Source organism: Lagopus leucura, unplaced genomic scaffold, assembly GCF_019238085.1.
Source record: "Lagopus leucura isolate 7727_CA_CO unplaced genomic scaffold, USGS_WTPT01 Super-Scaffold_73, whole genome shotgun sequence".
NCBI lineage: Eukaryota > Metazoa > Chordata > Aves > Galliformes > Phasianidae > Lagopus > Lagopus leucura.
The window spans coordinates 87750571-87762009 of NW_024962252.1; the positions used below are offsets into that span (position 1 = coordinate 87750571).

The 11439-nt window shown below is 46.0% G+C and overlaps 1 protein-coding gene across 2 annotated transcripts; it reads right to left on the minus strand.

The window, feature by feature from the left end:
- Positions 1–4607, minus strand: CST7 (cystatin F). 2 transcript variants are annotated; one of them, XM_042882014.1, is made up of 4 exons: positions 4483–4607; positions 1188–1360; positions 773–889; positions 1–348 (listed from the first exon to the last, which is right to left on the minus strand). In XM_042882014.1, the coding sequence occupies exons 1-4, from the start codon at positions 4556–4558 to the stop codon at positions 271–273; spliced, it is 444 nt and encodes a 147-aa protein (XP_042737948.1). In that variant the 5' UTR covers positions 4559–4607; the 3' UTR covers positions 1–270. The 2 variants fall into 2 exon arrangements, with proteins under 2 accessions (XP_042737948.1, XP_042737938.1); XM_042882004.1 differs by lacking the exon at positions 1–348 and having other exon boundaries at positions 632–889.
- Positions 4608–11439: the final 6832 nt, after the last annotated feature.

The window sequence follows — 11439 nt, forward strand, 5'->3', positions numbered from 1 at the left end:
TGTGCTCAAATGCTGTTTAGTTTTAGCAAAAGAGATACACAGCTGGATAGCGATACATTCAGTCAAGGCAAGTCTTTTCTTTGTCACTCAGATCTTGAGCATCTTCCTTAGAGGTGTGGGGGGGAACCAGCAAGCTTTGAGAGAGAGGTTTTGTGGTGATTCTGTGCAGGTGTTCCCCACCTCAGTTTTGGCCCCGAAGTCCAGACAAGAAAAGAACTCGTGGGTGGTAGATCCTCTGAAAATCATGACAAAATCATGACGAAAGTTGGGTCAGTGACAGAGAGAAACAGGAACATCTGCTTTATGCAACCAAGGTGTCATCCAGACCTCAAAATAGCATTTCAGCATCTGCAGATAGAGAATGGATGATAAAGTTCAGCTGTCGGCTTGGTGTTCCCAGCACTGTGGGCCAAGGTGTGGGAAGAGAGAATGGCATCCTTCTGTGCTCTGCCCCAGCCTAGGGAAAACACTGTTTGTCAAGTGCCCGCATATTAGTGAGAAAGGCCCTGTAAGGGTTTTCTCCTCCCAGGAAATCTCTATATGTAGCATCTACTCTGTATGTAGCACCTGGTTCAGCTCCTTCTAGTCAGGATATTGTATACCTCCTGTATTCAGGAGATAGAAACCTGTCTCACCGTAGCTGGCTCTGCACAGAGGAGGCTTGTACGTCTGTGGGAACATAACAGAGCTGGTTTGAAGGTGACAACACAGCTAGAGACAGCCAAGGATCACCTGTGATTCCTGGGTACCTCCCTGAGGAAGTAGTACATACCTGTTGCAGATTTTTCTTCCTCTGGAAGTGACAGTTGTCCAGGTTGGAGTGCCCTCTCTTCTCACACACTGTGCGGCCGATTTCCACGTGGAGCATGTATTTCAGACCTCTGACGATCTAGGGAAAATGGTTTCCTCCTTTAAAGCAAGCTCAGGGGAAGGGATGCTGAAATGAAATTCTGGCTAGGGAACAAGCACTACATCTGTCAGTTGTGTGTGGTGTTGTAGATGTGTTTTATGGGGATGGGTGGGAGTGCCTCATGTAGAGCAGTTAAGTGGGATAGAGGGACTTGTGCTGCTTATGTTAGGGCACTGTAGAGCAGTCCTGAGGAGGATCAAGGCTCCTGTGTCTCAGGTGCTCTGTAGCAAGGGTCGATAGATGGTGGAGGACCACCAGAAATGCGTTCTCTTCTTACCTGTACCATAGCTTTGTTTATTTGCCGTTCTTTAAACAGAAATAGGTCGTTGGAACTGTTGTTGTATTGGTAAACCCCAAAGCGAGCTGCCTTGCGAACGCCAGGATTGTTGGTGTTCATTGGTACTGGGAAGCCAGGATTCACTGTTGAATGAGGCGGTGGTATGTATGTAGCTGGAAAAACACAAAATGCAATCATAGAACATATGCAGTGGTTGAAATGGTGATTATTCAGGACTCTGAACCAATCCTAAGCCTTCTTACTTGGCCCATGCACTTCATAGAATCATCACAGAGTGGCTTGGATCAGAAAGGACCTCAAAGATCATCTAGTTCCAACCTCTGTGCTGCAGGCAAGGTTGCCTAACACTAGATGTGCTTTAGGAAGACTGATCATCTCCATTAAAAAGTGATTTTCCTTTAGATGTTTGAAATAGCAAAGCAACCCATGAAATGGTTGCAGAGCTGAGACTGCCTGAAGGAAGCCTGGCTGTTGTAAGCACTTAGGAAGTTTCTGGCCCAACACATCTCAAAGCAAGGCTGGGTTTGAATCTATCTATAATCTAGAGCATGTTGCTCAGAGTATAGTGTAATTTTGGTAAAATATCAAACACTGACTGGCAGAACTGTACTGCTTTGTTGGCATGCCAAGACATAAGCATACTTCCCCTTCACCTCCCAATAGTTTTGATGTTCTTGTTTTTGTTTTAGGGAAATACAGATTATTATATCTTTCAGTTCCTGAAATACAAGGGGAAGAATCCTCAGCCTGTACAGGTTGTTGTGCTGCTGCCAAGGAAAAGACCTGCCACTCCAGGAGTGGCCCTTGGAGTTGCCTGTGTGTGTAGGCAGCAAGCAACGTGCACGCAAACTTGCACTCAAAGCTTGTACTAATTTTCTGCAAAGCTCAAGCTGTTTGTCACCTCCAGCTTTTTTTCACAGCTAGATGTCAATAACAGCTGTGCCACAGAGCATAACCTGTGCATGTAAGCCAGTTTCTACTGAGAAACATAATTTAACTTTCTCCACAGTAGAACAGAGCCAATCCAGTGACCCCGTCTGCTTGAAAACAAATGAAACAAAAAACCCCACCGACAGCAACACAGAGCATTGCATGCCACCACCAGTACAGGAGTCATAGAGGCTCATAGACCTTGCAGCCTAGTTCCGGAGATATTTCTCAGGCAGGGCATCTTGTCCTCTGCTCAGCTTGTGGGTAAGATCTTTTCAAAGCATCTGTTTTGTCCCAAATGGAGTTTGCTGTAGGGCTAAGATGGTGGAGCCAACAGGCATTGCCAGGGGGAGCAGCTGTACAGACCTACACGAAGACCAGAAAGAGGCTTGGAGCAGAGCAGGACCTTGATCTGGGCTTTGTCCACATGGCTCTCCTCTTCCTCAGAGATGCAGTGCTCTTTTTTGCACCAGCAATACCTATTAAATAGCTTATTGGATCCTGCTGTTTCTTGAGCCTTCTGAGCTAGCCACTGAGACAAGCTGTCCAGTTGAGAGGAGCTCTCTAGCTTGGGTTCTTCTGGCTACTCTGCAGGACTTTGTTTGAATTTATGCCCTTACGTCAGTTGGAAAGGCAGATGTGGCAATGGTGGGGTTGTTGACAACACATGGTATCCTTAGTAGATGGAGGAAATAATATCAGTTTTTCAGTATTAGCACAATTTCTCTGTGGCTTAATAGCTCTCAGCACTTCTTGAGTCATAGTGACATCCCTGTTAGGTGTGGGATGGCAGGGTGGGGGCAGCTGAAGTCACACTGCATGTATGGGAAGGAAACTATGAAATATGTTACTCAAACCAGTGTCCAGAGTGCCCTTATTCCTATGACTGCAGTGCCCCATAGATACAGCAGTCTCACATGTGTCAAGTACTCTGAAATGCAACATCTGGAGAGGTGAGTTTAGTCTATCAAATTGGACCTAGTGTGGTCTAGGCATGTAGCAGGCTGGTAGGACTTGCAGCATGTGTCACAGGCAGATGATAGGCTGCTGTATTTTTGCTCCAGCTTTCACTAAGGGGTACTGGGCATCTTACCTCCTTCACCCAAGGTGGTTTTCTATTGAGTATGATTCACACTGGGGTAAAGTGAGTATAAAATTTTGCACACGGTGGTCTGAAATAAGTTTTGCCGTTCAGAATAATTTGCACCACTTTATTTTTTACAAAATCCTGAAACACTCTGGTGTGAGGCACCTGTAGTTCTCCTTACTACAAACTTTTCTGACAGGAGTCCCAGCCTGGGTGGGGGGAGAGGCACTGTGTGGCTTGGCCACGCTGTAAAGCTCTCTGAGGATGTGGTCTCATAGGGTGGGAAACAACTACTACTGCCCTGTGGGGAGAAGCTTTGGGTCAGAGCACTTGTTTTATAGACCTCATTGTACTTCTGGGTTCGAATGTGGAGAAATCTAGCTTCCCTCCTCCTACTTCTATAGGGTAGACTTTTCTTGCTCTGAGTTAGCAGGCAACTGCCTGTTGTTAAACAAGAGAGGGCTGTTCTTGCAAACGTGAGCCAAGTGTTTTATCAAAGGATCTCTCCTGTGCTTTCCGCATTGAGAAATAACTTGGAGGTCCTGTTCCTGCAGTATGAGAACAATCCTATGGATGTTCCTTCCCAGCCTGCAGGATAGCAAATAGGGAACAGATATTCTTTTCTTTCCCCTCCACGAGGTACTTTCAGAACCTCTTCCCCCATTACTAGGAGCAAGGCTGGGTTTTATCTTTACATGTAAGACGCAGCAGAGTTCCTGCATGCCTCTGCAACCCCCAGAGGAAACCACAGACGAAACAAAAAGCTGCTGGCTAACCAAAGGCCTGAGTGCATTCATAGTTTCTGCATGTAGGAACCAAAGTAATGCTGTAGTAGAGCTAAAACCTTCAGAGAGAAAATGTTCCTGTCTGCTGCTTTCATTCCGAAGATTTAAGGCTAGCTGCCATCAAGAGTGTTTCTTTGCTCAGCAAAGGAAGTGGTAGGGAATAATGTGACACTGAAGTCATCTAAATGGTACCGTCTCAAATGCCCATCTGTACTTACCAGACAAATTGTTTCCCAGTCTTTAGATTTAGTAATGAAGGTCGTGCAGAATTTAAACAGTGACAAATAAGTTAAAACCATAAGTTGACTTTGACACTGTTAGATGATGTTCCTGGATAATGTGGCTTGCTACAGGGAGAGAAGGTCTTTCAAGCGGGTAGAGTTTCAGCTGCAGTTGAAGGGTAGCAGACAGAGAAAAAGCCAAGCTCACAGGACCTGAAGCACAAGGAAAACAAATGATTTCCCACTCTTACCATCACAAGTGCAGGTGAAGCCCCAGAGCGCTAAACAGCAAAGAGTGGTGAAGCTGCGGGTGAAGTTTGCTGCCATCTCCACTGCATCAGAAGAGGAGCCTGCCAACGTGAGCAGTGACCGCCCTGCTTCCTGCAGGGGAAGATGTCTCTGTGAGAGCTTTTTATTGGCTGGGAGGGATCCTAAACTCTTTAAAAAAAAAAAAAAAAAATCACCCTGAATGATCACAGCTCTGAGACCGCCTGTCTCCTGCTAATGACTGCATGTCTCACAGCCCTGCCAAAGGCTCTGCCCTGATGACTGCAAGTCCCACCTCAGATGGGGACTTTTGCTTTGTGATCCTCAAAGGGCTGTGCAGAAATGTGGGCAGATATGTGTGATGTAATACCATTCTGTGCTCTGGGACATGTTGTGGGGTAATAAGAGTAACGGTCATATGCTTTAAGTTTCATGGGGAAATGTAACCCCTATGAAATGGGCAGTGAGCCTTTGCAGTGGGGTTCTTGACTTGTATATGGGTGGCTGCGTGTGGGGAAGAGTGACAGAAGATGGGTCTTGCTTCCTATGATGTGGATGTAGCTAAAATCACCAGCTGCCGCATTCAGGAGAGCAGAAAATGAGCTGTCACCACAAAGGGCAGAATATGGTGGACCTCAGTTTGCCTATGCGTGCTTATTTCAGGTGATGAACTGTCCTTCTTTGAGCAAAGCCACTGTATTGCTGAAGTCCTAAAGTAGTGTGGGCGGCATGTAAGAAGACAAGGAAGACTCATTCTAGTATTTCTCAGTTGGAAGAGATTAGGCTGAAATGTCCCTCTGAAAAGGACTGGGGCAAATGTAGTGAGTCACACTTACCATCAGTCCTTCTTGCACAGGGCTTCTGAATCAGACCCAAAAGCCTGGGAAATGTTGAGAGAATGAGAGATATTATATTGGTTGTGGTTTTTGTTGTTTCTTTTTGTTTTGATCTCACATGGTGGCCTGACCTTGGATGCAAGACATCAACACATCTCTGGTGTGTAGCTATAACCTATTTGCCACCCTTCTGCATGATGCACCAGGAAGGAGTTTGAGATTCCCCCATGACTTTCGTCCCTTTCCTTCTCTTTTTGCCTTCTGGTGAGTCATGGCCTTCTAATTTGAGGGGGGCAGGAATGGGTCTGCTCAGGGATTTGGGGGGAATCTTTTAAAGCATATATTCTTCTTTTGCTTAAAACACGTGCATAGGGAGACCACTGGCAGAGCAGGTTTGGTGTGAGCGGAGTGATGCCTAACAAAGGCAGAGAGGGTGGTTAGAAGCTCACAGCCTGGTGGGGTGGCAGTGGGGGCCCAGAGCTGTCAGGCCAGCTCAGCTGTTGGCACTAGAGGGCACCAGAAGGTAAGACACCGTGCCAGCGGAGTTATTCCACAGTAAAAACAGCGTATGCCTTAAGCAAATAGCTAGCCCTGACCCAGGCCACATGGAGCCTGTGGGCTTTCTGCTTTAAGCTGGTTAAATGGATCTGAAAGACTTGTATGGCTGAAGAGCTCTTTTCTTCGCGAGGGATTTTGCAGAGTGTATTCATTCTCACTATTTAGCTTGATTGTTAGAAACAGTGTGCAACTGCATGTTCTTTTTTGACAAAAATAAAAGCTCACTAATTTTATTCTCCATAAACAGAGATGCAGTTGCCTCCTCCTTTTCTGCTAAAGAAGCAAAAACATGGTATCTGAAGCTTGATTTTCCTGATGCGTGGTGCATGATTTGGACTTTCTCAGCACTGCTTCTTGCTTCCCTCATTCAAGACAGACCTCTGGCTGCACAGCACAGTCGTGGTTCTATGGAATAATGCTGTGTGAGGGTCATGTTGGAATTATGCTCCCATAAACTCAGTCAGCATCTAGCCCTGCAACCTGCAATTTTCCTCTGCAGTCCTGATTTCCTTCTTTGCACTTCACGAATCACTGGGGGGGACTGGGACAAAAAAAATTGTCTCATTAACTTTGGCAGAGGCTTGGAGGATGACTGGAGTGTGTTTGAGTTGTGCTCTCAAAACTTTTAATTAAGACACGTTTACCAGTGTCAGTAGTCTTCCTTTCTTTTTTTTTTTTTTTCTTTTTTTTTCCTATTTTTTTCTTCTTCTTTTAATCTTTATTACATCTTCCAGGCCTTCATCTGGTCCCCAGGGCAGCTAATTTAGCTGGGTTTGCTTTAATGAAGGATCTGAACAAGAGGATACTTTTTTGGCTCTCAGAAATCACCACATTTCAGCTTTTGGGAGGAAAAATGCCTGTTACTTCGGCGGAGTGGTCAAAACAGACTTCAAACCATAAAGAAGAAAGGTGGATGTGACCTTGTCTTCCACACTAGTGACCTGCGCTTTGCAGGTGTTGAAATAGGTTGAGGTACCGAGAAAGGACAGTCCAATGAGGAAGGAGCAGGATAATGAACCTTACCAGCCCATCTTTCGTAAGTGGGAAACCATACAGCTCACATAGCATCAGTTTTTAAGTACAGAATCACCTTGGAAAGCCACAGGATGCTGGTAGCCTTCAGAGCAGGCATAAGGAAGGACAGGTTTGGGCAGACACAAGGGAAGAAAGGAAGTGGTTCGAAGTACAATTCCTTACAGAGGATTAAGTCAGTAAGGAACCCACACGACACAGGTTGGGATTATGAATCTGCCTGCTTGGTATCAGTAGGACATAGAGGAGAAACAGGAAAGTGACGCTGGTGGGTTGGTCTCACCTGAGGCATTTTCCTCCCTATGCACCCTTCTGGGAGCTGCTCCTCAGCTCATCAATACCTATCTGAGCTTCTGCTGTGGAGGCAGCTGTGATTTTTTCAAATGAATCAAGGCTCACATAGTTACATTTGTGTTTCTATCAGCAATAATTTTTGAACAGATTAATTTCAATTAAATACGAGAGTGTGGTGGAAGACTCGAGGATAATTTGGTTACCATATGTTTCTAGAGGAGAAACACCCAAATGAATAGCTGGGATGAGAGGAGTGAGCACAACTTTGCCATCATCCAATCTGTCAACAGCACTGTCAGCTGGTTTACAGAGACTGCTTACAGATTGCACTATGGGGCATTTATAAGGGATAAATGGATGTAAAGACTTCTCTGTATTTTACCTTGAGGCCATGCTTGTATTAGTCTTGAGATGAACAAGCCTCCCATCCCCTCTTTCTCCCAAATGAGATTTTAAAGTACTGTATCTGAGGACAAGCCTGCTCCTTTCTGTAACCACTGTGATGATAAAGATGTGCGTTTTACTGAGATCCTGCTGCTGTTCTCACTGTGGCATCCAAGGATTGCAACTTCAATTTAAAATCAGCTAGATTCTGAATGCCCTTAGTAAGAGCAAATCCTCTAACAGGAACTTGATATACAGATGCCCACACCAAATCCTCTAACTAACCCTGAACCTTCTCACAGAGAATGGCTCAAAGAGGAGCCATTCACGTAAGCCACCCTGAACGTATTTTAAATGCAGCTAAGCATCACGTTCACAGTTTTGTTGGAGGATGCTGATCAGGAGGTGATGGTGACTGCAGTGTTCACTTAACCTTTCTATATTTGGCTTGCTTTGCTAATGACCATCTCTGGTCAGGGCTGCTCACTGCACTTAGCACTGGGTGAATCCTACTTTGTGTCAGAGCTTTTTGACAAGACAATAACCTACAGTGAGGAAAGTGCTGATACTCCAGCTCTTGCTCCTCTGGCACCTTGCTTTCTCAGATGATGGTCCACACGCGGTGGCTTCTCTGTCCATCCTGTCTCTCTTCAACATGGTGCTGAATATAGTTGAGAGATTGCATGCAAGACCCTGCAAGCCTCTGAGCAAATGAATTCAGACTGAGAGGCACTGGGACAACTGGGGGCCTGTTTGGAGAAGTGCCCACCTAGACAAGTAGATCTTTTTGTTGTCCAGTTTGAAAGAGCTCAGAAGTACACTGTGATTGATGCCATGTGCTAGTGCCAGGACAAGAGGCAGCGGGCAGAAACTGGAACACAGAAGGCCCATCCTGACCATGAGGAAGTAGTTCTGTGCTGTGCAGGACCACTGGCACACACTGTCCAGGGAATTTGTGAAGCCTTCTTCTTGGAGATCTTCGGATGTCACCTGAGTGTCCCTGCTGAAGCAGATAGACGCATGGTACCTTCCTACCTCAACCAGTCTGTGATTCTGTGAAAACACCAAAGTCTTTCTGTTAGACATCAGCTACCACGATAGGCAGTTAGAAGTAATTAACAATCTCTAGTGCATTAGTGTAAACATTCACAGCTGCTGGTTCCCACTGCTTTGTGGTCACTGTGAAGGAAGTGGGTCAGTGTCCCTCCACAGAGAGGGAAGGGGTTATCCCAGCAGAGGAGGGGGATGTTGGGTTTTATATCTTGGTGCATCTGCATGGGATACCACACCAACACAACTGTGAATTCACTGTGTCCTGTTCCCAAACTTGTGTTGAGGAAGTGGCCGAGAAGTTTTTCATTCCCTTTGGGGGTGTCATGCAAAGATGGCATTACCTATTTTAGTGCTTTTTTTTCCTGAATGTCTTGCTAATGAAATCATCAGGTACTCATCTGGTTTGCACTGGACCTGTGGAAATGATGTAGCATGTTTTGGGAACTCAGTACTGGCTGGTCCTTTGTCCAGACACACTCTTTTCCCGTTTGCTGGCATCACTGCTTGCTGTTGTATTTAAGAAGTGTCCTTTGACAGGACAGATGATGTTGGCAAGAGAACAACAGATGTTTTCAGGCTGAAGAACAGGGTGTTGGGAAGTGATGTGGGCATGTGTGTCCCTGGGCTCAGCAGCATGCCTGGTTTAAAAACTTGTTTGGTAGAAAGAACTGCTCTTAGGCAAAGAGTGTGGAGGGGATCACCCAAGCCTGGATGTGCTGTGCTCACCCTGCACCATCATCAGAAGATGATTGCTTCTCTTTTGTGGGGAAAATTGACTGACCTCTTGGCTCCAGATGCGTTGAAAGTGTTTGTCACAGCATCCCTTCGAAAAGGACATAGAGAAGCAGCAGAGGGACAGAGCTAATAAAAAGCCATTTAAGTGGCCAAAGTAGGGGTCACAGTGAGGGGCAGTCTCAGGCTGACAACCCTGAGTTGCTTTTCAGAGCAACATTGTGTTTTATCTGTTTAGAATCTGACTTGGCACGATCCAAGCGATGTAGAGGAAGTGCTTGACAGAGCAAGGCATATTGGTGCTGCAATGCAAGCCTGTGTCTGCAATGCAGCACACGCTGCAGGTCTCCCTGTGTGAAGAAAGGCAAACCTATGCTCTCTAGAAGCATTTAAAAATGCCAGCCATAACTTCATGGAGCTTCTCTGTCTAGCAGGCACGCAGGTACTCAGCTGAATACCTGGATCTGACTGCCCCAGTCTGCCATGGCTATGCTGTGTTCCCTTTTACTGCTGCTACCAGCTCTTACTCTTTGCTTCAGATCTGTGAGTAGCAACAACAAGCTGACCTGAGGGGAGCTGGACTGCGTTTTTGTATGCAGCTTGCAGCACCACATGTGCAGAATGCTCCCAGTGCTAGGGGGGTGGGGATCAGAGATGTTCTCCCAGAGAGAGGGGAGAATTGTGTTCTGAATCTAATATAAATGAAGCAGAGGAATGTCCATTACCCTGATAATGCAGGTAGAGTATTAACTTTGCAGTGACATATTCTTGCCACTCTGTGGGTATCCAGATCCTGTGTAACAAATGAAGCCCCCTCCCTTCTCTGCAGTCTGGGCAGAAGCCCGTCTTCAGATGCAGAATCCAGCACTGTTCCTGTTAAACTTCATGCAGTGGTCATTGCCCAGCTTTCTGATTTGTCTAGATCTCTCTGTGAGGCCTCTCCATCCTTCTGAAATTCAACAGGTCCTCCCAGTTTAGTGTCATCTGCAAACTTGCTTAGTTTGCAGGACTTCTAGTCCTACATCCAAGTCATTTACGAAAACATCAAAGTGAACTGACCCTAAAATGGAGCCCCACAGAACCTCATCAGTGACCACTTGCTATCCTGATGTAGCCTCATCTAATATGGGCCCTTTGGGCCTGACCCATCAGCCAATTGCTCACCTATCCATTATGTTCCTGTCTACCAATATGCTGAACATTTTGTCCAGGTTACTGTAAGAACTGTAAGAAATGCTATTGAAAGCTTTGCTGACATCCAAAAGGATTACGTCGACTGGCTTCCCTTGGTCAGCTAGGTGAGTAATCTCATCATAAAAGGAGATTAAGTTAATTAAACCGGACATTCCCTTCATGAAAGACCAACATGGTGGGAACGTGTCGGTAGTAGGAATGTTGTTCTCTGGTCCTTCAACTGGGTTGTGTCTGAAGGTGAAAGATGCTAAGAGGTGAGGATCCGGCTCTGACAGTGGGAGCAAAGCTGCAGGAGGGGACCAGGCCTCCCTGGAGCTCACCTTCTCCAGCTCCGAGCACACAGCTCACACTTAGGAGAAAGACCTCTGAGCTGAAAGTCTGGAGAGAGGAGAGGATTTCTTCATTGTTCTCAGACTGTGAAGGTGAGAGGCAACGGAGGTGATAAGGGACCTGCTACTGGCAGGGCAGCAAGGGGCTCTTGCCGTAGGACAAGGGGAACTGGTTTCAAACTAAAGGAGAGAAGATTTAGATTGAATATATGGAATAAGTGTTTTACAATAACAGTGGTGAGGCACTGGCACGGGTTGCCCAGAGAAGTGGTGGATGATGGGCTGGAGACATCACTGGAGACATTCAAGGTCAGGCTGAACAAGACTTTGAGCACCTTGATCTAGCTGTAGACATCCCTGTTCTTTGTAAAAGGGTTGGGATAAATGGTCTTTAAGGGTCCTTTCCAAGCCTTTTAACTCAAACAATTCTGTGATTCTATGATAATTTATCCAATAGCATTTGTGGGGGTTAAGAGGTTGTGGAACTTGGACAAGATTGTCAGGGTCAGTTTACGAGCTCTAAGGAGAC